The sequence below is a fragment of the Neoarius graeffei genome, chromosome 2, assembly GCF_027579695.1.
Source record: "Neoarius graeffei isolate fNeoGra1 chromosome 2, fNeoGra1.pri, whole genome shotgun sequence".
NCBI lineage: Eukaryota > Metazoa > Chordata > Actinopteri > Siluriformes > Ariidae > Neoarius > Neoarius graeffei.
Window position 1 is genome coordinate 98,011,335 of NC_083570.1, and position 26,845 is coordinate 98,038,179.

Sequence of the window (26,845 nt, forward strand, 5' to 3'; positions counted from 1 at the left end):
AAAATAGTTATCAAAATGCATTCCGAAATTTAATAAAATGAGAGAAATAGAATTTTGATGATAAAAAAATTTGCCTTCAGTTCTCCTTTAATGTGTAAGGATCTATCCCATTGAGTGGTTTCTATATCCACTTCTTGGTTTTAATAACTTGCTTGTTTGTTGTACACAAATACAGCAATAAATTCTTGTGTTAATCAACCAGACTCCACTTTTGGATCATTCATCCCTTTTGACTGAGAATGCCCTGCATGCATGGTTTGGCTTCTGGCACATCCATACAGTTTTAAAAATAATATCTCAATTAAAAAGGTTGTTTTTATTGCATTTATTAATCCCTGGGCTCCCATCTGTAACAGTAAGTGATGTTGCATTCAATAAAAACACTTTACAATAGATTATTAGATTCTAATAGAATAGATGAGCCAAAATAATTGGGGGTCTTTTTTAATGGGCCCTGACTCGTTGAATAAGTGGGCCTTAAAGTAGAAAAGGCTGAGAACCCCTGATATGTGTATATGGGTCCGTCTCAGAAACTGCTCTCTCATTTGGGACATTATGGTCAAAAAGTAAATTTTCTAATTTTACTATTTTTTTTGCATTTACCCAACACTCAATGTTTCTTTTGTCATGTTTAATAAGAATAAAGATAGTATCTTGCTTTATCTGGCCTCCATTGTGGAACATTTTTTTGATTACAATTCAAATGCTATTGTAAAATTGATTTCCATATAAAATAACTCCATCATGAAGAATTAAAGCCCCTCCTTCACAGATGAGTGAAAATATTGAATAAATTTCCTCTTTTTGATTGCTTGGGTTAAAAATGCCAAGTTATGATGACTGAATTGATTATTCACTTAAATATGAATAATATGATACATTTTGGGCGGCACGGTGGTGTAGTGGTTAGCACTGTCGCCTCACAGCAAGAAGGTCCTGGGTTCGAGCCCCGGGGCCGGCGAGGGCCTTTCTGTGCAGAGTTTGCATGTTCTCCCCGTGTCCGCGTGGGTTTCCTCCGGGTGCTCCGGTTTCCCCCACAGTCCAAAGACATGCAGGTTAGGTTAACTGGTGACTCTAAATTGACCGTAGGTGTGAATGTGAGTGTGAATGGTTGTCTGTGTCTATGTGTCAGCCCTGTGATGACCTGGCAACTTGTCCAGGGTGTACCCCGCCTTTCGCCCGTAGTCAGCTGGGATAGGCTCCAGCTTGCCTGCGACCCTGTAGAAGGATAAAGCGGCTAGAGATAATGAGATGAGATGAGATGATACATTTTGGGTATTTGATATGGCGAGGCGGGGGCGGGTCAAAATGACTGGCCATAGATTCTATCAAAAGTTCGATCTAAATTGACCATGGCTGCAAAATATTGGCCAAAAATACGCAAAGCCTACGAAATATGAAAGTAAGATGAAAAAGAAACATTCTATTGCCTTATACTGCAAGACTAAAACAAAATAAAACTGTCAAAACTCACCTTTTCAGCGATAACGTCCGAACAGATCACCCGCGTAACAGAGAGACCGCAAATGGAAGCACGATCAACTTCTAACTGTTGGAGTGGAAAATTCCATTCTACACATGCAAATTGTTAATGTGTGTCCTTCCCCGCACACAAATAACACGCTACGGTAAAAAATAGACCACAACTCATTTTATAGCTCAGAAATTCAGACAACACCAGCTACCATCGTAACATATTCTGTAAGAAACATATTCTAGACCTAACTTTCAGCTTTCGTTTTAAAAAACAAAATCGCAGATTTATAACTAAATTTTTATATGGCGTAGTGATTTTAAGTTACTACTTTTGACCCTGAGGCTTTCCGTTTAGATCAAAACACACGATCGTATTGGTTTTGGGTATGCGGAAAATGGAGTTACGACGGTGATGAAATATTTTGCATGATGTTTTATTACGGTTCTGATTATTCTGTGAGCGCACCAATCCTTAGGTGTATAAAGTTACAACTTAAAATACAATTAGTGATGACTATAGACTTTTCAGTGGACTACAACCTTTTTAAGGGAATGCGATGTAGTCAACCGTTTATCATGTCCCAGATCAAGCCGCCATTTTCCCACAAATTTGCAGAATTTTTGGCCAAATTCTGAATAGAGTATTCACATCAAAGATTTAGTTTTATCTGTATTATTTCTTAGCGCTGTCGCCTCACAGCAAGAAGGTCCGGGTTCGAGCCCCGTGGCCGGCGAGGGCCTTTCTGTGTGGAGTTTGCATGTTCTCCCCGTGTCCGCATGGGTTTCCTCCGGGTGCTCCGGTTTCCCCCACAGTCCAAAGACATGCAGGTTAGGTTAACTGGTGACTCTAAATTGACCGTAGGTGTGAATGTGAGTGTGAATGGTTGTCTATGTGTCAGCCCTGTGATGACCTGGCGACTTGTCCAGGGTGTACCCCGCCTTTCGCCCGTAGTCAGCTGGGATAGGCTCCAGCTTGCCTGTGACCCTGTAGAACAGGATAAAGCGGCTACAGATAATGAGATGAGATGTTTTATTACGGTTCTGATTATTCTGTGAGCGCACCAATCCTTAGGTGTATAAAGTTACAACTTCTCATCTCATTATCTCTAGCCGCTTTATCCTTCTACAGGGTCGCAGGCAAGCTGGAGCCTATCCCAGCTGACTATGGGCGAAAGGCGGGGTACACCCTGGACAAGTCGCCAGGTCATCACAGGGCTGACACATAGACACAGACAACCATTCACACTCACATTCACACCTACGGTCAATTTAGAGTCACCAGTTAACCTAACCTGCATGTCTTTGGACTGTGGGGGAAACCGGAGCGCCCGGAGGAAACCCACGCGGACACGGGGAGAACATGCAAACTCCACACAGAAAGGCCCTCGCCGGCCCCGGGGCTCGAACCCAGGATCTTCTTGCTGTGAGGCGACAGCGCTAACCACTACACCGCCGTGCCGCCCAAGTTACAACTTAAAATACAATTAGTGATGAGTGTAGACTTTTCAGTGGACTACAACCTTTTTAAGGGAATGCGATGCAGTCGACCGTTTATCATGTCCCAGATCAAGCCGCCATTTTTCCACAAATTTGCAGAATTTTTTGCCAAATTCTGAATAGAGTATTCACATCAAAGATTTAGTTTTATCCGTATTATTTCTTTCAGCATTTTATTTCAAATTAAAGCCAACATCACCATTCAAAACCGTATAGTTTATTGACTGTGAGTATATTGAATACATGAATCCGATTCTGATTCTCATCAATGAGCCAAGAATTGTCATCCTTCCGCCGTGATGACGTCTAATGTGCGCGACGAGTGACTATACGAGGGCGTACGCATGCGCAGACGGAAGGACCGAAAGGGATTCATACCGGTGAGTGGAGAAGTGTCATGGCGGATAAAGCGCAAATACAGGAGGCGATAAAAGTTCAAGGGGAGGTGGTGCGAAAACTTAAAGCAGAAAAAGCCAATAAGGAACAGGTCTGTGTGTATAATTTAATATATATATTTATATTCTTGTTTTTATTGCAAACTCGGTACAGTTATCCGCATGACGTCATTGTCGCCTGGTTGCTAACGTGCTTGAGCTGTGAGATGATCAGCAGGATTGCAGTTATAGTTCTCCAGCACGGATCATTGTACCATCACATTTACAGTAGATATAGCTTCTAGCTTTTAGTTTCTAACTGATAGACACGTAGCATTTTGCTCATCAGTGTAAACAAGGAGCTGATGCAATATTTAGACAGAGGTGTCAGTGCTGCTGGCCCAATGCACCTGCTGCTTCAAGTCTGCTGTTTCCTCCAGATTTTTAACACAACATAATGATCCTTTCCATTTTGGGGTCATTAGAGACAACGTGGAGCAGTAGATGCATCTGTGGTCCATTTCCTCTTTTTAAATAATATTGGCTGGCTTTAAGAAACCTTTCAGTTTATTTTATAAGGGACCATGTACAATTAAAACATAAATGTTGCCATTTCATGCATCGTACCAGAGTTAGGATACTCAGACTTCTGAATATTTGTTCAAAACTGGTAGGCCACACTTTGGAGGGAAATTTCTTGGACAGTTGCACTAAACACACACTCAGGATCGCAGGCAAGATTGCTCTGGACCCTTCCCATGTGCTAAATCAGGAGTACGAGCTCCTCCCTTCTGGAAGACGTTTCAGAATGCCTAGCTGCTGAAGAAACGAATATAAACATTCTCATCTCATCTCATTATCTCTAGCCGCTTTATCCTTCTACAGGGTCGCAGGCAAGCTGGAGCCTATCCCAGCTGACTACGGGCGAAAGGCGGGGTACACCCTGGACAAGTCGCCAGGTCATCACAGGGCTGACACATAGACACAGACAACCATTCACACTCACATTCACACCTACGGTCAATTTAGAGTCACCAGTTAACCTAACCTGCATGTCTTTGGACTGTGGGGGAAACCGGAGCACCCGGAGGAAACCCACACGGAGACGGGGAGAACATGCAAACTCCGCACAGAAAGGCCCTCTTTTCTTGCTGTGAGGCGACAGCGCTAACCACTACACCACCGTGCCGCCCGTATAAACATTCTTTTCTCCCTCATTCTATATCACTGCTCAACCAAAGGAGAACAAAATAGCCCTCACACACACTTACATGGAATACATATTTCATTCAATATTATATTACACACCCCAGGAACATTAAGATTTTTAATTTATTGGACTGTGCTGCCCTAACAGCTTATGGACCTAGATGCATGACCGGACTCTGTAGGCCATATTGTGTTTTTTATGTGCCTTTTACTGTGCGTGGATTGTGGAGAAGTGCAATGCAAGACAAATTTCTGTGCAAACAGACATTCAAGTATTATCTTATCTGCAGTCCCAGGCAGGACATAAAAACAACAATACATAAAAACGTACAAAATAAATATCCAGACCCCCTACCTCACCCAAATAGCAAACTCCACTCATACAGTAAACAAATCACTCACATGAGTGTCCAAACCCCCTACACCCCAAACTCACACACACACACACACACACACACACACACACACACACACACACGCAAACACCTGCATCCAACATACACATTCTGTCAGCACCAAGAATCAGTGATTATAGTTTTGACTGTTTTTTAGGAAACATTTCAGCTGTGATTTGAAGCTCCTGATGGAGAGACAGCTCTTTAAATCCCCTGATAGTGCATTCCACTGTGTAGTGGCTTTAAAAGAAAAAGAAGATTGTCCAAAAGTTGTGCGATAGAAAGGTATGTTACAGTCATGGACAGAGGCTATTCTGGAGGATCGTATGGAACTAGCAGGACGATAACAGACAAACTCCAATAGACAAGCTGGGGCCAGACCATGTAGGATCTTATACACTAGACACAAGCTTGAAAAAAGTCTAAAATTTGTCACATGCACACTTCAAGCACAGTGAAATTCTTCCTCTGCATTTAACCCATCTGAAGCAGTGAACACACACGCGCGCACTCACACTCAGTCAGGGGTTCGGTACCTTGCTCAAGGGCACTTCAGCCCAAGGCCGCCCCACGTTAACCTAACTGCATGTCTTTGGACTGTGGAGGAAACCCACGCAGACACGGGGAGAACATGCAAACTCCACGCAGAAAGGCCCTCAGCGGCCTCTGGGTTCGAACCCAGAACCTTCTTGCTGTGAGGTGACAGTGCTAACCACTACACCAAGTGGTATATCAGATATACTCCATTCAATATCATGATGGACTATATCTGATATACCGTGAAAAAAGCCATTATTATAATTGTTGTTGTTATTATACATACACGGTCGATGGAACAATTATAGATTTTACAAAAAGTTAAAGCAGATATGCGGAACGGGGTGGCACGGTGGTGTAGTGGTTAGTGCTGTCGCCTCACAGCAAGAAGGTCCTGGGTTCGAGCCCCGGGGCCGGCGAGGGCCTTTCTGTGCGGAGTTTGCATGTTCTCCCCGTGTCCCCGTGGGTTTCCTCCGGGCGCTCCGGTTTCCCCCACAGTCCAAAGACATGCAGGTTAGGTTAACTGGTGACTCTAAATTGAGCGTAGGTGTGAATGTGAGTGTGAATGGTTGTCTGTGTCTATGTGTCAGCCCTGTGATGACCTGGCGACTTGTCCAGGGTGTACCCCGCCTTTCACCCGTAGTCAGCTGGGATAGGCTCCAGCTTGCCTGCGACCCTGTAGGACAGGATAAAGCGGCTAGAGATAATGAGATGAGATTTCTACCTACCAGCTTTCGACTAATTGTTAGCTATTAATAGCTATATTTAACAATTATTCCACAAAATCGAGTCATACATGAGCTGATTTTTAACATAACACTGGTGTCATAAATGATCCTTTTCATTTTTGGGTCATTAGAGACAATGTGGGGCAGTAGATGCATCTGTGATCCATTTCCTCTTTTATTATTTAAATAATATTGGCTGGCTTCGAGTGGTATATCAGGTATATTCCGTTCAGTATCATGATAGCTGAGTGGAATATATCTGATATACCATGAAAAAAGCCATTATTATTCTTATTATTGTTATTGTTATTATACATACACGGTCGATGGAACAATAGCTTTTACAAAAAGTTAAAGCAGATGTGCAGAACCTTTTATTTTTAAATAAATTTCTAAGTGGATAGTATCTCCATCCTTGACTCTTGTATGCTGCATAAATGGGAATAAAAAAAAAATACATATTTTTGAGAGTTAAAATCGACCGCAAAGTCTATTCTGCCCCCTAGTGGAACAACAATCTTATATTTGCGCTATATTTCCACAAACCAGCTTTCTACTAATTGTTAGCTATTAATAGCTATATTTAATTATTCCACAAAATCGAGTCGTACATGAGCTGATAGCCGACGAGGTGCATAGCACAGAGATTGAGTGGAATAACTGTTTTATTCTCTCCACATTCACTGGATTTTGAGAAATGTAGCATTATTTAAATTTTTTGCAAATACGATAAATATAAACTTTTATACAAAACGTACGACAAAATCATTCTGCTTAGGTGGACTTCTTAACCGATCGATGGCTGCAAGAATTGACTTGAGTGTTTTTTTTTTATTTTTTTTGGGTAGAAAGTGCCATCTTGCTATCGTGCCGAGGTCAAGAACAGCTTTAGATGTTTAATTCTTCCTTGGACATTTCAGTGATATGACTCTCAAACTTTTTTGAGCTTTGGAGCCAGCCTAAAAAAATTTAAAAAATGTTAATGCTTAAATAAGATACGCAGAACCTTATTTTTAAATACATTTCTGAGTGGATAGTATCAATATCAGTATCATTGATATCTGAGCTCCGTATCAATGCGCTGTCGAAGCGCGCAGAAGGTGTTAGTACGCCTGTCATTATAGTGCGGACTTTCCATAGCATAGAAAATCGCTACGTCTCAATTTGTGTAACTGAACTTGTTTCATGTCACTGGTCATATAAACCTATGTAAACAGGAAAAACGCGGAAGAGTTTGGTCGCATGTAACTACAGCCCCAAAAAATACCATTGGCCATACTGAGCCTAGCTACATTGCTAACAGGAGTGACAGCGCGTCTGACTGACTGGGAGGTCGCGCAAAGCTCGGATAGGTACGGAGCAGCTCGTCTCAATTCAGATAAGAGCATATTTCATTATGGAAGTACGGTGGACTGTTCCTTTAAGTCTTACGCTTTTAATGAAGCAAACCTCGCAGCCATGTTCGTGTACAAACTGTCGGTCACTCGCTAGCGTGGAAGTTTACATCTCCGACGTGTCCGTTTTCCAGTTTTTCCATATATTTCATACTTGAAGAATATCCAGTGAAGTTTTTTGTAGCCTTTTGGGTGTTCAGAGTGTCTTTCTCTTTCAAAATTTCTCTCCAAATCGTCCGCTTTTAATGACGCAAACCTCATGGACATGTTTGTGTACAAACTGTCACAATCAATCACTAGCGCGGAACCTTTTTTACATAATCTTACATCTCTGATGTGCCTCTTTTCCAGTTTTTTGGTGTCCGTTGGTTTGTTTTTCTCTTGTTAATATGTGTGAAGAATATCTAATGAAGTTTTGGTAGCCTTTCGGGTGTTCAGCATGTCTTTTAGTTTCAGTTTTCGGTTTATTTATTTCGTGCTTAAACCTAGCACTGGATCTTCTCTCTTTCCTGGCCGACAAAGAAATGATTGTGTGCATGTGCAGCAGAAAAGTTTTGTCATTGGATCTTCGCATGTGTGACATCGTGTTGTCTTGACAACATGCAATATTATAACAATATTGCACACATTCTCCATTGGGGAGAGCGGCGTAATACATGGAGGATAAGCGATATATTACATGCCATCAGTAAACTCGTTAGAAGGAAATAGAACACGTTTTTATTCCATGGAAAAAGTGTCCCGTATGGATAATAATTGCTTATATTGCTTTAATTATCAACAGTGTATTAATCATGAGAGTAACATGATCTTCAGATTGATTTTTGTAATAAAATTCTGATGTCGTTTATCAACCCGGGGTCTTTCCAACATGACCCACGATGCTATTCGACTTCCTGCTGATTGTGGAGCCAGTGGGATTGATTTCCAGAGAGTGATGCAGTGGCGCTTTAGTCCTTGAGTCTGTCCAGCACTCTCACCTTATTTCAAGTTTCTTTGTTTGAATAGCAGTACACATTCCGGTCCTTCACCTGCTTTTCAGGTTACTCTGGTGGAACATTTAAAAACATTTAGACGCAAGAAACACGCAAATAAAACCAGCGACGTTACAAACAATATCACAGCAACAACTAAATCCATCCTCAAGTATCAAATGCTCTGTACTGCTACTTTAAAAGCTCATAGGCAACGGTTTTAATTTTATGCACATTTGAACCTTTATATGTTAAAAAACCCTCTAATTTTCTTCTGGTCCCAAGAAGTATTGGTAATAAGTAATAATTAAAATAAGTTAGCATGGATCGCGGCGAATTTCTGTTTGGCGATTTTCGTGACCACTCGGCGCGTGACGTCATTTAAGACAAACAAACCGCTTGAGTTGAGTCCACTTCTGTTTACTTACATCGCCGTTCGGCTTGAGTGCAGACGCGCGTTCGGGAATTTCCAAAGAGAAACCCATGCCTTATTGTTGTGCAGTGAACTGTAACAACGGGACCGGTTCAGGAAGAAGTTTTTGGCTTTTTCTGGAAGAGGAGAAGAGGCAGAGCGAGTGGGTTAGCTTTTTCCAAAAAAGAAGAGGCGGAGCGAGTGGGTTGGCTTTTTCCGAAAAAGGAGAAGAGGCAGAGAGAGTGGATTGGCTTTTTCCGGAAAAGGAGAAGAGGCAGAGAGAGTGGATTGGCTTTTTTCGGAAGAGGAGAAGAGGTGGAGAGAGTGGATTGGCTTTTTCCGGAAGAGGAGAAGAGGCGGAGAGAGTGGATTGGCTTTTTCCGGAAGAGGCGGAGAGAGTGGATTGGCTTTTTCTGGAAGAGGAGAAGAGGCGGAGAGAGTGGATTGGCTTTTTCCGAAAGAGGAGAAGAGGCGGAGAGAGTGGATTGGCTTTTTCCGAAAGAGGAGAAGAGGCGGAGAGAGTGGATTGGCTTTTTCCGAAAGAGGAGAAGAGGCGGAGAGAGTGGATTGGCTTTTTCCGAAAGAGGAGAAGAGGCGGAGAGAGTGGATTGGCTTTTTCCGAAAAAGGAGAAGAGGCGGAGAGAGTGGATTGGCTTTTTCCGGAAGAGGAGAAGAGGCGGAGAGAGTGGATTGGCTTTTTCCGGAAGAGGAGAAGAGGCGGAGAGAGTGGATTGGCTTTTTCTGGAAGAGGAGAAGAGGCGGAGAGAGTGGGTTGGCTTTATCCAAAAAAGAAGACGAGGCGGAGAGAGTGGATTGTGCGCGTGAAGCCAGAGGGTTGTTTTTCTCTGGAAGAGGAGACGAGGCGGAGAGAGTGGATTGTGCGCGTGAAACAAAATCAAGCAGTCAAAGAAGAAACGGAGCAGCAACGCTCAAGCAAAAAGGAGAAGATTGGAGGTAAACATTTTTACTTTTGCTTGCGATTGACAAGTCAAGAACCCTGAGGGATCCTGTACAATCACTGTGGAAATGAGACAAAGGGATATTTCCTCGCTCAGAGTCGGCTATAAATAGGGCTGTGCTCACAGCTCGCGATACTTGATCATGCATGATTTTCGGGGGTACGATACGATATCATTTACTCACTTGAAAATCGAAAATCCCATATATGACATATTTCATGCATATCTCCCGGTTCTGCAGGTTGTCATCAATTTTCACTTGATTTAAAGCATGTTTCATGCCAGAAATGGACGGAAATTCATGCTTGCAACCTGTTCCAACCAAAAACGTTTTTATTTACAAATGGCGCTTCCAGTTACTCAGGGCATGCGCACTAGAAATTAGGCGCTCTGCTTCAATGCGCTCTGCTACAGACGCTGCAAGCCGCTAGTTACGTCCCCCATGTCTCCATGGCCTCGTCTCGAGACTCATTGATTGAATAATTTTGGCGCCAAACATATTCGCACCCTCTGCTTACAATACATTAAAGACATCGTTTAACTCGATATATCGCGATATATATGGTACGATATCGTGACCAACTGATGGCAAACGAGCACAGCCCTAGCTATAAATAGTATAATGCCGCAGATGGCAGGCTAATGTGGCCTACCGGCGCACTGTCCAGTAATCGTTCGCTATATCCACTAGGGAGGGCGGTTTAATTATTCTTCAAAAGGGTTCTTATTTAGTATTACAACGAAAGTAGGAATTTATCATAACTACCTGGATAAATTGTTTGGGCGCGAGTCTTGTTGAGATCCGGGGTCACTGCGATCAGAGTCGGCCGAGTCGCTGTCCGATTCCGAGGCCGCTCGGTCAAACCAGTGAGCCACATTCAACGGCCATAGGTTCATACATATATGGTTTCACCTCTCGATATTTAATTTGGAGAGTTCCTACTTCAAAATCGCTATCAGACATTTTACACAACTTCTCACGACCAAAGTCCGTACACGTGTGCTCGGTTCGCAAGTAAACACAGAACTGCTCCCGATCTGTTTGGCTTAAATGACGTCACGACGTCGGCCCCCTGGCGGTGAAAGTGCGCATAAGTGAGATGCAAACAAACCTTCGGAAATTGGGCAAACCAGCATATTTTAATTCGCTTTTTGGGTCGTTCTTCTAGACAAAAAAAGTTGATATTCTACGTTTCACCTCCCACCATTGCCTATGACTTTTTAAAGTTTCATTTTTTTAAATGTCATCTGGCCTAGTGCTTGTCTTATCTGTCTGGATTTGTTCGCAAAACCTTTTTGACTCGTCAAAACATCTTCAACTCGGTCCGGTTGAGAATAAAACGTCAGCGTGTTGATGCTGGTGTGGGACGTTTATTAGTTGTATGTAGTGAGGTAAGAGGACGTGTGATGATTCTGTTGATTCGAGTGCGTTGGATTTTGACGCCTTGCTCTCGTGTTTTGCTTCCTTGATGCTGTGATGCCCCTAGTGCTAGGGTCGCTCACCACTTTTCTCCTGTTCTTCCTGCTTGCTGCTGCGGTTCCTCCGTATTTCTTCTGTCATCATCATCATCATCATTGGTGTCCTCGTCATCTTCCTCTCCTGATCACTTGGATCCTGCGCGTGATGTCCTGCTCCTGAACTTTGGTCCGACTGCGTTTGGAAAATGGCCACCCTCGGCTTGGCATGTGTGCGTCTCTGTGCTGGACTGACGGGACGCCGGGCTTCACCGTGGCTCCGCCCCCTGCGCTGCCTTTCTGGGATGACTGTATCACAGGTAAGAGAAATGAAACCCAGTGTGGGTGCAATTGGTCTTAAGTGATCAGTCTCATTAAATCAGTCTCATTAATAATACCATTAATTTTGGTGTTTAATAATAAATTACCAAACAGCTAAATTATGGTATATTCCAAATTATTATGATCACTACTGATGCAGCAATAATGTATTACTTACCGTATTACATAGACACTACAGCCAATAGCACTCATATACACTTGGGTGAAGGCAATTTGGAGTTCTTTGAGATTGTGTGACTTCAAGAATACAGCAACAAAAACACGGACAAGCACAGTTTAACAGAAGAATTGAATTTATTATAACAATGATACTAAATGGGTAATAGCATTTGAATACATTCAATATGGTCAGCAGCAAAACAGTGAGGTAGTATATCTCTGTGTGTGTGTGTGTGTGTGTGTGTGTGTGTGTGTGTGTGTGTGTGTGAGCGAGGGGAGAGAGAGAGGGAGGGGTGCGAGGGAGAGAGTTTGAATGTGCGCGCGGGAGATGCGCGGTATGTAAATCAGAGATTGGAATGTTATCTAAGGTGTGGGGGGGAAATCACCTCGTGGTTTCTTGAGACAAAGGAATTCGTCGTGGTTGCTAATCCACTCCCTATAACATTACCAAATCCACTGAAATCTTGATGAGGTCAAAATGTGTGTAATAATGAAATTAAAGGATATTAGAGAAGATAGCAAAGAGCATGCAACAACCTATCTATTAAAACAACGGAGAGAGAACAATGCAGAACCACAATTATCAACTCGACACTCCAAGTGTCTCCAGTGTGCACAATTAAACAGTTTCTGAGTTTAAATTCACACTACTTCATAAAGCTAATTCCTAAGACTAGTTTGCCCAAATGCCAGCCTTACTTCCAGTATCGATGTCTCTATGCAGGATATGCAGAGCTGTCCCGAAGTTTCGCGGAGTTTCACAGAAAGCTCGTGGAGGCTTCTGTAAAAAGCAGAGAATTCTTGATCCGAAGCTTCGTCGTTCATGAGGAAAAGTCTCTGACGATAATGTGCACAGCGATTAAGTCAGAAGGAATCCGGTCGCTTCTAACTTTTAATTAACTGCTTGGGCTGCAGTCGTAACGTTACTTATAATAAACAAATAAAACCGGTTGTAACTCAATTGAGTGAGACGGCGCAACTTGGGTACTTTTACCGTGGCCAGTGGTATATACGAAAGCGTGCTGAGTCGTCTTTCTTGCAAGGCAGACGTCTTGATTTTGGATGTTCTGATGAGCGGGTATCTCTTATGTCTGTATGACGCGGAGGTCCACAGGGAGAGAGACAGTGCTGAGCGTGGCGGGGTCACTTATAGAGTCAGTCACATGACGTGACGTACTGTAGGTGATCATGGCCGCTGTGACGTAGGTCATCGCGGAAGTTAGTTGATGGGATTTGTAGTTCTAGACAGGGACTGTGGCTGTACCTACACCAGATATGAGCTTATTTCTTCACCATGCTGCCTCGTTTTTTGTGTAATATTTGATTGTCATTTTAATTCCTTCATGAGAGCAACATTTCCCTTGAGGGGGAAAAAAAGAAGTGCTTTCCAGTTTGTAAAACTGGTCCTGTTTGTTTGATTCTGCTGTGCACCAATTAATAATCAGTTCTGCATCACAGTATTGTCATCACTCTCGCTTCAGGATGTCCTTTCTACGTCCCTGAATCTAAACCAAGCTGAGAGAAAAACAAATAAAGGGATAACGGATTATAACTACAACCTTAGGGCTGGCGATTGTTCCTGTGTATAATATTAATTATTTTTCTTTGTTTTTTTTTTCCTCACAGATCGATGAAGAAGTTGCCAAACTGTTAGAGTTGAAGGCTCGGCTCGGAGGAGACGATGGCAAACAGCTGTTTGTTCTTAAGACAGCAAAGGTATGAGCAGGAATGTGTGGGATTTGTACAGTGGTGTGATGCTTGGATGGAATATTTAAAGAGTGTGTGTGTGTAGGGGACCAGGGACTACAACCCCAAACAGATGGCCATCAGAGAGAAGGTCTTCAACATCATCATCCACTGCTTTAAACGCCATGGTGCTGAGACCATCGACACCCCTGTCTTTGAGCTCAAGGTACACACACACACACACACACACACACGCCATGGAAAACCTGGACATTAGAGACATCCAGAAGCGCTGGTAACCGGCAGTTTTCTCCGCCTACACAGACGGTCTGCGCTGGCTACTCGATCCCAGAAAAAAAACAAAAACACGCCTTTCAGTGTTCAAGCGAGTTATATCCTCTCCGCTGCCCATAATTTGCTGCAAATCCAATTATTCCACCATGAAAGTGTCTTCAGTTCGGGTCTAACATGACCAGAAGCAACGCCGTATTTGTTAATCGATTCTCACACTCTGATTGGCTGAGCCGGACCACGTGACCACACCTTAGCAGACGGTAAAGACACCACTGGTGGTTGTTGCATGGACAGTTTCACTTCTCATTTCATTATCTGTAGCCGCTTTATCCTGTTCTACAGGGTCACAGGCAAGCTGGAGCTAGAGGTCTGCGCGGGTCGGATTTTTCAGTCCCGCCCGCGCCCGCATTGTGTAGTCCCGCCCGCGCCCGCAAAGAATTATGATTTTCAGTCCCGCTCCCGCCCGCGCCTGCCATATTTTGTCCCGCTCGCGCCCGCAAATCCCGCATGATGCAGACGTTTGCGTTATTTCTCAGGAAAGTTCTTGTCTTGACACAGCGTGATGGTGCCTCGCCCCCTACTTTGAGTGGATTTCAGCATAAATATCTACAGCTCATGTTGTTATTATTTACCTTGTTTTGGAATTCAGCATGTACTGTCTCTAATAACAATAATAATTAGTGCTGTCAAACGATTAAAAAATTTAATCGCGAATCACACATTTTTATTATATGAGAAACCACTGTAATTCTCTGATCAGCATAAAAAAGTGAATGGGCTTGCTTTGTAGCAATGGTGGGTTTTTTTTTTTATTGCAAAGCAGAGCTAGTAAAAGAAGTGAATTGATTTATTGCTTGAGTTAGTCTACAACTTTAATCAGAGAGACATGTTACACAGTGACGGTAGGCTTGACTCAATGCTATCCCAGAAATCCTTCCTGTAATATGCAAATTTGGCCGCCTCTGATTGGACAGCCACATTTGCATATTACAGGAAGGATTTCTGGGATAGCATTGAGTCAAGCCTACCGTCACTGTGTAACCTGTCTCTCTGATTAAAGTTGTAGACTAACGCAAGCCGTAAATCACTTCAATCATGGTTCTCTTGCTAGCTGGGTGTGAACTGCGAGTCATTAGAGTGATCAAAGGATTTCCCCTTAGGATGATCAATGGCAAGTTTAAGATGCTATTCCTCTGGCAGTCTGACTCTCTCTGCAAATTTAGGCATCTTAAAATGTTTTTATTAATGCCAAATAAAATATCCAGCACAAATTATATATGATAGACATAAATTAATAATTTATACATTTTATTCCAAACACATTTTTAGTTAGCGGGACTGCAGCTTATCACCGCTCCCACCCACGCCACATATGTGCATTCCCGCTCCCGCCCGCGCGTGCATATGTGCACTTCCGGTCCCGCCTGCGCCCGCAATGAGCTTTCAAAATTTGTCCCGCGCTGCACTGCTTTGCGGTGGGTCCCGCGGGACTCCCGCGGGAGTGCAGGGCTCTAGCTGGAGCCTATCCCAGCTGACTACGGGTGAAAGGCGGGGTACACCCTGGACAAGTCGCCAGGTCATCACAGGGCTGACACATAGACAAAGACAACCATTCACACTCACATTCACACCTACGGTCAATTTAGAGTCACCAGTTAACCTAACCTGCATGTCTTTGGACTGTGGGGGAAACCGGAGCACCCGGAGGAAACCCACGCGGACACGGGGAGAACATGCAAACTCCGCACAGAAAGGCCCTCGCCGGCCACGGGGCTCGAACCCGGACCTTCTTGCTGTGAGGCGACAGCGCTAACCACTACACCACTGTGCCGCTCCTACATATAAATCGTAATTAATATTTTCATATTTTTGTCTTTGTTGCACTTGGCAACCCACTTCACACGGGCCACAATGCCCACCGTTATGCAAAAGGAAATAATAATAATAATAATAATCTTATGCATTCACAAACAAGAAAACTTTAATAATGATGTTGAGATGTGAAGAATAGAAAAATGTGTAGCAGACAGTCTTTTCTCATATTATATCAATGTGTGGTGGCACAGTGGTGTAGTGGTTAGCGCTGTCGCCTCACAGCAAGAAGGTCCGGGTTCGATCCCCGTGGCCGGCGAGGGCCTTTCTGTGCGGAGTTTGCATGTTCTCCCCGTGTCCGCGTGGGTTTCCTCCGGGTGCTCCGGTTTCCCCCACAGTCCAAAGACATGCAGGTTAGGTTAACTGGTGACTCTAAATTGAGCGTAGGTGTAAATGTGAGTGTGAATGGTTGTCTGTGTCTATGTGTCAGCCCTGTGATGACCTGGCGACTTGTCCAGGGTGTACCCCGCCTTTCGCCCGTAGTCAGCTGGGATAGGCTCCAGCTTGCCTGCGACCCTGTAGAAGGATGAAGCGGCTAGAGATAATGAGATGAGATAACACACACAAGGGTAAGTCAAGAAGTTCTAAGACAGATGTTATCATTTGAAAAGGTGTGAACCCCCCCCAAGAATTCTACAAAGAAGGAATTCTCCGATGGAAACATCGCTTGCAGAAGTGTTTAGACTTAAATGGAGGATATGTAGAGAAGTAGCTTTATTATTTTCATAAATAAAGATTTTTTTCAATTTGTCTTAGAACTTTTTGACTGACCCTCATGTGTGTGTGATATAAATATTTCAGTGTTCTCCCCAGGATTAAAATAAAGCCCTAACTTTTGCGCGGCCCGTAGGGTGGCGAGTACGTAGGCACGCGGTGGAAGAGTATGAGAGGGAGGTTTCCCTTGGAAAATTTTGAAAAAAGAAGAAACCTTTATTTGTCACATGCACACTCAAGCATAGTGAGATTCATCCTCTGCATTTAACCCATCTGAAGCAGTGAACGCGCGCGCACACACTCGGAGCGGCCAGACTACAGCGCCCGGGGAGCAGTCAGGGGTTCGGTACCTTGCTCAAGGGCACTTCAGCCCAAGGCCGCCCCATGTCAACCTAACTGCATGTCTTTGGACTGTGGGGGAAACCCATGCAGACATGGGGAGAACATGCAAACTTCACACAGAAAGGCCCTCGCCGGTCACTGGGCTCGAACCCAGAACCTTCTTGCTGTGAGGCGACAGTGCTAATCACTACACCACCGTGCCGCCCAAAAAAAGGGAGTCCGTTTGGTGGCATCTGGTGATTTTTAGGAGCATTTTATGGTGGTAGTGACGCTGTCACTTTACTGTAAGCATGGTTGAAAAGGTCACTACAACTAGTGGAGGTGTGTGATGCTGTGGTTTGCAGCCTGAGGTTCACACGAGCAATAAATAGTCATCATCTGACAACAATGTATTCTATAATAATGCTGTTTTTCTTACCTCAACCACTGCCAGAACACCACTAACCAAGAGTTTCAATGAGTTCTGTTGCAGTTAGAGAAAAAAAATACCCAATGGAGAGTGCATTTACTGCACAAATGCCCTTTATACTCAGGCCTACTTAATACTTTGGATAAAATTGTTACTGTCTGTTACACACTTCTCAACCTGTGTGACTCAGTTGTGCCTTTTGAATCGAGAATAAATGAAGAGGGACCTGAACATTAACCATTTATTGAAATTATTATTATTACAAGAGTGATTATAGTTACGGGCGGCAGGGTGGTGTAGTGGTTAGCGCTGTCGCCTCACAGCAAGAAGGTCCGGGTTCGAGCCCCGTGGCCGGCGAGGGCCTTTCTGTGTGGAGTTTGCATGTTCTCCCCGTGTCTGCGTGGGTTTCCTCCGGGTGCTCCGGTTTCCCCCACAGTCCAAAGACATGCAGGTTAGGTTAACTGGTGACTCTAAATTGACCGTAGGTGTGAATGTGAGTGTGAATGGTTGTCTGTGTCTATGTGTCGGCCCTGTGATGACCTGGCGACTTGTCCAGGGTGTACCCCGCCTTTCGCCCGTAGTCAGCTGGGATAGGCTCCAGCTTGCCTGTGACCCTGTAGAAGGATGAAGTGGCTAGAGATAATGAGATGAGATTATAGTTACTAACCGCAAGTTGGCCTAGTGGTTAGCATGTCCGCCTCTCGATCGGGAGATCGCGAGTTCTACTCACGGTCGGGTCATACCAAAGACCATCGTAAAAATGGCACCTTCTGCTGTCTGGCAAGGCACGCCGCAATACAGATGCGAGCGGAGAGTCAAGCTCTCGCACTTACCAGAGGGCCAGCTCCCCACTGTAACCCTAGGCAAGAGGCCGAGGGCTACGGAAACGGAGATTGGCGCCGCCCTATGCGCCACATGGCATGACTTTTTTTTTTTTGGATTATAGTTACTATATGACTACAGCTACAACTGGAATGTGCTGATTCTGTTCGTGTTTGTAATTATTGGACCATCCGCTATTAGATAAAATTAAAATAAGATCTTACAATATTGTTTGAAAGTCTAGAGCAAGATATTTTATTTTGCAAATAATAACACTTCAGATATTGTTTTAACAAAAATAAGCATCACTGTATAAACGATAGTGTAAATAGCTCTGTAACTTGATGTCCTTGGAGTTGCTGAGTCATGGAGGGGCGGGAGGGAATACCGTCCAGCCCACAGTTCAGGTTGGAGTCCTTTGAGAGTAAATGCTTTGGCTTCTTTTTCCTGCAACATTCTATTTCCAAAAGCTGATATTTTGGGGGGGGTGTTTATACAAAGAAGGTTTTCTTGCTTTTGTAGTTTAAAAAATTTTTTTTACTGTTCTTCCGTGTCGGGACTCTTCGGGGAAAAAGAAGGTATATTCCAACATGGTCCTAATGCTAGGCCACAAATCTGCACCGTCACTCCAGTTGTTTCAAAGAAGAAACTTTTATTTGTCACATGCACACTTCAAGCACAGCGAGATTCATCCTCTGCATTTAACCCATCTGAAACAGTGAACACACGTGCACGGACCCAGAGCAGTGGGCAGCCCAGAGCACCTAACTGCATGTCTTTGGACTGTGGGGGAAACCCATGTCGTGGGTTAGGTACCTTGCTCAAGGGCACCTCAGCCCAAGGCCGTCCCACGTCAACCTAACTGCATGTCTTTGGACTGTGGGGGAAACCGGAGCACCCGGAGGAAACCCACGTGGACACGGGGAGAACATGCAAACTCCACACAGAAAGGCCCTCGCCGGCCGCTGGGTTCGAACCCGGAACCTTCTTGCTGTGAGGTAGAGCCCTGCACTCCCGCGGGAGTCCCGCGGGACCCGACGCAAAGCAGTGCGGCGCGGGGCAAATTTTGAAAGCTCATTGCGGGAGCTGGCGGGAGAGGTGATAAGCTGCAGTTCCGCTAACTAAAAACGTGTTTAAAATAAAATTTATAAATTATTAATTTATGTCTATATAATTTGTGCTGGATATTTTATTTGGCATTATTAAAAACATTTTAAGATGCCTAAATTTGCGGATGTGGTCTAATCTCGCGCATGTTTCCGATTCCTTTCCGCTCTTCCGTGTTTGAGATCTCCGATCATGGCAGAAGAGCAGAGCTCCTCTAGTGAAGCTCACAGTGCTTCAGAAGTAAGTGCTGCTTTAAAAAGAGGTACATTTACCGTTAAAAAGTCAAGAGTATTAGTCCTAAGTATTAAAAAGTATTAACTAGTATTAAAAAGGACTGTGTATCGCACAGATTGTTCAATTTAAAGCGAGAAACAGACAGTGTATAATCTGAGGAGCTGGTTGTGGTTGCACAACACTTCATATGAGAGGAGAATGAAATCGCGGTTGGAATCATAACGCCACAGACTCGGAAGTGGGAGTGCGAGTGCGCAAAGCGAGAGCTGTCAATCAAAGCGAGAGCTGTCAATCATGAGCACATACAGCGCTCAACTTAGAATGTGTCAGCAGAATGTCAGCAGGGATGGGAATTTTCCGCGGATCCGCGGAATTCCGCGGATTTTATCAACCCAGGGGTCATTTTAGTGAATCGTCTAAATCCGAGGAGAAAATATTTAGGGGGGGTTAGGTATGTGTTGACCCGGTCAACCATCGGGAACAAGGCTCTGTTTACATCGGCAGTTCAGAACGTACACTGTATTTGATTGGCCGTTGAGAGAGAAATATCGCGATTTGACCAATGGTAAACGAGCATAGATAGGAAAGGCCAAAATGTCACATGTAAGCTTCGTTCTGATTGGTTCTTCGCATTTCGCTTTCTTACTCATTCAACATGGCGCTCCACGAGGCCGGAGATTGAGGATGTAACAGCGAATAAGAGCTTCAAAATGGTGAAAATTATCACAAAAGAAAACGAATCGCTTATTCAGGTGATAGATAAAGACGTGAAGAATAAATTCCGTTGGGACTGGTTAGAGAGAACTGTAACTTTGAAGATAAAAATCGGCAAAACCACTGAAGACGTAGTTGAGAAATTGTCCGATTTCATTGGAAAATGTGACGCTCCCGGCAAAGCCCAATGTATCTACTGCAATGACATTATTAATTATGGCTCTCGCGGGTGCATTGCTTTGATTGAACATGCTTCAAAAGGGAAGAAACATGCGGAAAAAGTCAGAATTCGTCGTTCTAACTATTCGTTGGGATCGGCGTTCAAGATCGGGCCAGCCAGTGGACAGAGCCAGCATACACTCGTCGACCGACCAGTTTCATTGGAATCGTCACCTCTCACTCATTTGACTGACAGGAAGACACACTTGGAGGTAAATATCATATGATAAGATATTAAAATATCTCATCTCATTATCTGTAGCCGCTTTATCCTTCTACAGGGTCACAGGCAAGCTGGAGCCTATCCCAGCTGACTACGGGCGAAAGGCGGGGTACACCCTGGACAAGTCGCCAGGTCATCACAGGGCTGACACATAGACACAGACAACCATTCACACTCATTCACACCTACGGTCAATTTAGAGTCACCAGTTAACCTAACCTGCATGTCTTTGGACTGTGGGGGAAACCGGAGCACCCGGAGGAAACCCACGCAGACACGGGGAGAACATGCAAACTCCGCACAGAAAGGCCCTCGCCGGCCATGGGGCTCGAACCCAGGACCTTCTTGCTGTGAGGCGACAGCGCTAACCACTACACCACCGTGCCGCCCCAATATTAAAATATTTTTGAAAAAATTTATATTGTTTGTGAAAATGCCATGCAGGTAAGTGGAAGGGGGATGCGGTAAATTCATACCCAAAACGAACTCGTACCCACGGGAAACTCGTACCCAAACAAACTCGTACCCAAAAATTAATAGAGAACCCGTACCCACATTCAGAATTGTGTAAGAAATGTTTTGCTGGTATTTGTTTTTTGCTTTGGTACATTCCACTCACATATTTGATTGACAATAAACAAGAAACGGTGAAAAGTTTACTTAGCAACTGATGGGAATATAGAGTGTTAATAGAGAATATAGAGTGTTAATAGAGAATATAGAGTGTTAATAGAGAATATAGAGTGTTAATAGAGAATATAGAGTGTTAATAGAGAATATAGAGTGTTAATAGAGAATATAGAGTGTTAATAGAGAATATAGAGTGTTAATAGAGAATGTAGAGTGTTAACCCTAACCCTATTCAACTGAGCAATCTGAGACCATTTCTAGTGGTCTAAAATGTATAAAACTCATTAGCTTCCGGGGGCCTTCAGCCCCCTGGACCCCCGACCAGGCTCCGCCCTGGACCTGGCTGGGGGCCGATGGCCCCCGATTAAATTTTCAGCTGAAAATACAATTTCTCATTCTCATCCCTGTGTCAGAGTCTAAACAATAAACTTACAATAAATGAAGGATCGGTCAGTGGAGAGCTCAGCTAAGCTCAGCATGTTTAATTCCCCAAGCCAATGACAAGAACTTTCGTGAGAAATAACGCGAACGTCTGCATCATGCGGGATTTGCAGGCGGGAGCGGGACTGAAAGTCATAATTCTTTGCGGGAGCGGGACTGCACAGCGCGGGCAGGAGCGGGACTGAAAATTCTGTCCCGCGCAGACCTCTACTGTGAGGCGACCGCGCCCACGGATCATAACCGCTAATAAACTCTAATTTTCGCGTTTCTCTATCCTTCGCTTCTTTCTGACTAAGATTATCCAAGTAATCCGGTAGTAGAGCTTTTAGCTGTTGTTTTCTTCAGACAACAGCAGCAGATGCCGGCCATCTTCGCTTGTCTTCAGTATGTAAACAAAGTTCGCTTGTCCCCCAGGCACAGGGTAGCGACTGTTGCTAAGGTAAATGTGACCTCAGTGTAAGGGTGCTCGCCCGTGCACTGAAGCGTCACTGTACCAGTGCAGCAGCAGAGTGATTGAGGGTGTTTGTTGTGAAGTGTTATTTGTGCTTGGCGTACAGTCTCTATGCACCATCACCACCTGATCATGATCACTGATGGTCTTCCTACTGCAAGCGTGTTGGAGAGGATAATCTAATATAATGACATTTTAATAAAACACGTGCTTTGTTTTTGTGCTTAGGAAACGCTGACGGGGAAGTACGGTGAAGACTCCAAACTCATCTACGACCTGAAAGACCAGGGAGGAGAGCTGCTGTCTCTCCGATACGACCTCACCGTATCCTGATGGTTTCCCCTCCACTGTGCTCTGATTGGCTGTAAATGCAGGATTTTATTCAGGAAGTTGTTCTAGCCTGGTCTAGAATCCACCGTAAAATAAAATACGGGTATATTATCAGGTTTTGACAGTTTTGAGTTGAGTTTAGACTTGATTTGACATGTATATGAACTAGGGGCGGGGCTTATTCATTCGCACAGCGTCCGTAGGTAATCAGTGAGAAATGACGAGCGTGAAATTCAGGCCTGGTCAGGAGAACCAGTCTGTATTTTGTTTGTAAGTGATATTTGAGATAAGTGGAGTATTTTGCTTGGTCTGTTATCGCTGCTGCTGCTGTTTTTTGCTTTTTCTTAACTGCTTCCTGTTCAGGTTCCTTTTGCTCGCTACTTGGCCATGAACAAGATCACGAACATCAAACGCTATCACATCGCCAAGGTGTACCGCAGAGACAACCCCGCCATGACCCGGGGCCGTTACCGAGAGTTCTACCAGTGTGTGAGTGTTTCCTGTTTGATCCACAGTCTGAGAAATCTGTTTCTCATCACATTTATGACCATATTAAAGTCTCTCTCTCTCTCTCTGTGTGCTTTTTTTCCTCGCTGTGTCTCTATCTTTCTCTGTCTCCTGTGCTGTTTCTCTCTCTCTCTCTCTCTCTCTCTCTCTCTCTCTCTCTCTCTGTGTCTCGCTCTGTCTATTTTCTCTCTCTTGCGCGCTCTCTCTCTCTCGCACGCGTGCTCTCTCTCATATGTCTGTCTGTCTATCTTTCTCTCTCTCGTCTGTCTCTCTCTCATATCTGTCTGTCTCTGTGTGTCTCACTGTCTGTGTCTCTCTGTCTCGCTCTGTCTATTTTTTCTCTCTTGCTCTCTCTCTCTCGCACGTGCACTCTCTCATATGTCTGTCTATCTTTCTCTCTTGTCTGTCTCTCTCTCTCGTATCTGTCTGTCTGTGTGTCTCACTGTCTGTGTGTGTCTCTCTCTCTCTCTCGCTCACTCTCTCATATCTGTCTATCTTTCTCTGTCTCACGCACTCTCTCATATGTCTGTCTCGCTGTCTCATGCTCCCTCTCTCTCGCACACGCGCGCGCTCTCATATTTGTCTGTCTCGCTGTCTGTCTATCTTTCTTTGTCTCATGCTCTCTTTCATATATGTCTCTGTCTGTGTCTGTCTTTCTCTGTCTGCCTGTGTGTGTGTCACACTCTCTCTCTCTCTCTCTCTGAGTCTCGCTCTATTTTCTCTCTTGCTCTCTGTCTGTGTCTGTCTATCTTTCTCTCTCTCTCTCGTCTGTCTGTCTGTCTGTCTCACTGTGTGTCTTTCTCTCTCTCTCTCTTGCTCACTCTCATATGTCTCTCTGTGTCTATCTTTCTGTCTCACGCGCACTCTCTCGCACGCGCGCTCTCTATCTCTCATATGTCTGTCTCGCTGTCTCACGCTCCCTCTCTCATGTCTGTCTGTCTCGCTGTCTGTCTATCTTTCTTTGTCTCGCGCTCTCTCTCATGCTCTCTCTCTCATATATGTCTGTGTGTCTCTTTCTCTCTGTGTCTCTTTCTTTGTCTGCCTGTGTGTGTGTGTCTCTCTCTCTCTCTCTCTCTCTCTCTCTCTCTGTGTGTGTCTGTCTCTCTTCCCCTGTCTGTCTGTGTCTCTGTCTGTCTCTCTCTCTTCCCTGTCTGTCTGTTTCTCTCTGGGCCTGTGTGTCTCTTTCTATCTTTCTCTGTCTCACTCTGTGTGTGTGTGTGTGTGTGTGTGTGTGTGTGTGTGTGTGTGTCTCGGTGTCTGCCCCCGTCTCTCTCTCTCTCTCTCTCTGTCTGTGTGTGTAGGATTTTGATATTGCAGGACAGTATGACCCGATGATCCCTGATGCAGAGTGTTTGAGAATCGTTTATGAGATCCTGAGTGAGCTGGACCTGGGCGACTTCTGCATTAAGGTCAGAAGCCTTTAGTACACAGAACCGATTCAACCAGAATCATATTTACACAATTCACACTTACTCCAAATATAGTCATTGACCCAAGACGTGTATTTCCTGTATCCCAGAGAGTCTTTCCATCCACATTTTGAGAAATTTTCCAGGTCACTTCCTCAGAATTCTCTGAAAATATTCCCTGATGTACCTGTGCTAGACTTCAATCCCAAATATCAGGCCAGTATCTCCAATAGTGTTTGTACCACAGCTTACGACTTTTTTTTTTTTCTCCAGCTGATAGTGTTTTCGTCTGACTTTGGGCTTCCGCTGATCCTCCACTATTTTATGTACAAAGTCCATTTTTGGTGCCTTGGGCTAACTTTTTCTCTAGAATCAGAAAAGCAAGTCATATTAGATGGATCCGTCTGTGGCGTTCCACTGCGAGGCTTCAAAATCAACCGAAAACTCAAAAATCATAAAACAAATGACTGTTTTGTTTTATTGTCACAGCTCAAAGTGTAATAAGCACAGGCCTGAAGTTTTGCTGTATATGTCTCTAGTATTTTAGCGCGCAGTACTAGTTTGACCACGCCGATGATTTGATAAGGATGAATTGGGGGGGGGGGGGGGGGGGGGTTTCATGCTAGTTTTTCAATTTTGTAAAAAATGACCAATACATGTACACTACAACATTGGGAGAATGATCAAGGAACAGTACATTTTCTTTAAACGTTCATAATTGGTAAAGGAGCCTGAACGCCATCCTGACTTTCTTGTCGGAGCGTGTTTAGATGGGTGAGAAAGAAAGGTAAAAATGTCAAGGTTGTAGGTTAACCACAGACTTTGGGAGGGGGAAATTAATTTTGTACTAATTTCGTGTAAGAATGTCGCACCCGTGCATCAGATAGACTCTTGGGCACGCTCTGGACAGCACGTGCTCCAAGCAGACTCTCACGCGCGCCGTAAACGACTCGCACCTGCACAGGACTGAGGCGCAATCAGTGCGCCGATCTAAAACCTGTGAAAACACACGTGCTTTGCGAAGTATTGAGTTGCGTTGCTGATACATTACTGAGCCTTATTTCCTTGTTTGGTTTCCTGATAAAGCTTCGTTTATGGAAAAGACTCCTTTTCATTGTTTGCTGCTGAATTTCAGTCGATGTTAAATGTGATTGAAGAGTTTTTACTCAACAGCAGGCTTGTAGCACCCGAGTCCGACTTGTACCCTAATTTTCAGGACTCGTGACTCGGACTTGGACTCGTGCATTAACTGCATTCGGACTCGTAAGTTGGAGACGAGGACTCGGATTTTTTTCTTTCTTTTTTTTGTAACATGCCATAATAATTCGCTATAAGATATTTATATCTACATTAATTTTGTACTAATTTCGTGTAAGAGTGTCACACCTGCGCGCCTTGGCGTGTGCATCAGATAGACTCTCGGGCACGCTCCGTAAACAACTCGCACCTGTACAGGATTAAGGCGCAATCAGAGCACTGATATATAAAAACTGTGAACACACACTTACTTTGCGAAGTATTGAGTTGCATTCCTGATACATTACCGAGCCTTATTTCCTTGTTTGGTTTTCTGATCCCTGATTTCCTGTTTCTTGTCTTTGATTCTGCCGAGTCTACGATAGTCTGTTTGTGCCTCGCTCGACCTTTTGCTTGTTTGACTGTTTTTACGATTTTGCCTGCCGTTCTGGATTGTTTACCGTCTTCACATGGCTATACATGGCTGCTTTTTTTTTCGTTTCCGGTTGAGAGTACGTCGTGCGCATTCTGGCTGCCGCTTCTCACCAGAGCTTTTTTATTTCATTTTATTTCTTTTTCTATTTTTTTTTTTGTGCGTTTGTGTAGTTTGATGTTTGAGTGTTTTGTCCACCGGTTGTGGTGTAGCTCCGGACCCAGTTTTGGGCGTCGGTTCCCTCCAGGCCTTGGTTCGCTGTCGGTGATGCCTGTGCTCCCAGCTGTGGACTGCAGTGAGCTCGTTGCTCATTTTACATCATGGTTGTCCAGCGCTCTGCGCTTTAACGCTTGGCGTGATGTTCCAAGCGATGTTGTTCGGTGGCGTCGCGGCGGTTGTGCAGGCGGTTTGGGACACACCAGCGCTCTGCGTGGCAGAGCTTCTCTGCTCGCTTTGTGGATCCATGGCGTGGTGTTCGAGCGATGTTGCTGACGGCGTCACGGCGGCAGTGCTGGAGATGTGGGACTTGTTTTCGTGCACCTTTTGGTGGGACTGTGGCTGCTACACCACGGGAATTACATCCTGACCCCTACTTGGTGGACTTTTTATTTATTTATTTTTAAATTATTATTATTTTTTTCTTGTCTATAATTGTAAAGCGTCCTTGGGTTTTTTGAAAGGCGCTATATAAATTTAACTTATTATTATTATTATTATTATTTTCACTTGTATTAATAAACACACCTTCTGCACTTCCATCCATCTCCCAACCATCTCTGACAGTATACTTCACACTCCCTGATAAAGAGAAGCACGTTCACCTGGTCATACGCCATGTTCAAGAACAAACTAATGTTAACA

At 44.2% G+C, this 26,845-nt stretch overlaps 1 protein-coding gene across 2 annotated transcripts in view; it reads left to right on the top strand.

Moving 5' to 3' along the window:
• Nucleotides 1–3,319: 3,319 nt before the first annotated feature.
• The window catches only part of hars (histidyl-tRNA synthetase), a 57,511-nt gene continuing 33,985 nt past the window's right edge, over nucleotides 3,320–26,845 (top strand). Inside the window, exons 1-7 of one of the 2 annotated variants that reach the window (XM_060915253.1) lie at nucleotides 3,369–3,460; nucleotides 11,443–11,730; nucleotides 13,538–13,627; nucleotides 13,704–13,823; nucleotides 22,298–22,393; nucleotides 22,763–22,888; nucleotides 24,208–24,315. In XM_060915253.1, coding sequence (XP_060771236.1) covers nucleotides 11,620–11,730; nucleotides 13,538–13,627; nucleotides 13,704–13,823; nucleotides 22,298–22,393; nucleotides 22,763–22,888; nucleotides 24,208–24,315 — 651 coding nt within the window. In that variant the 5' untranslated portion in view covers nucleotides 3,369–3,460; nucleotides 11,443–11,619. Of the gene's footprint in view, nucleotides 3,461–11,442; nucleotides 11,731–13,537; nucleotides 13,628–13,703; nucleotides 13,824–22,297; nucleotides 22,394–22,762; nucleotides 22,889–24,207; nucleotides 24,316–26,845 lie in introns of both variants that reach the window. The other variant, XM_060915254.1, reaches the window with a different exon arrangement.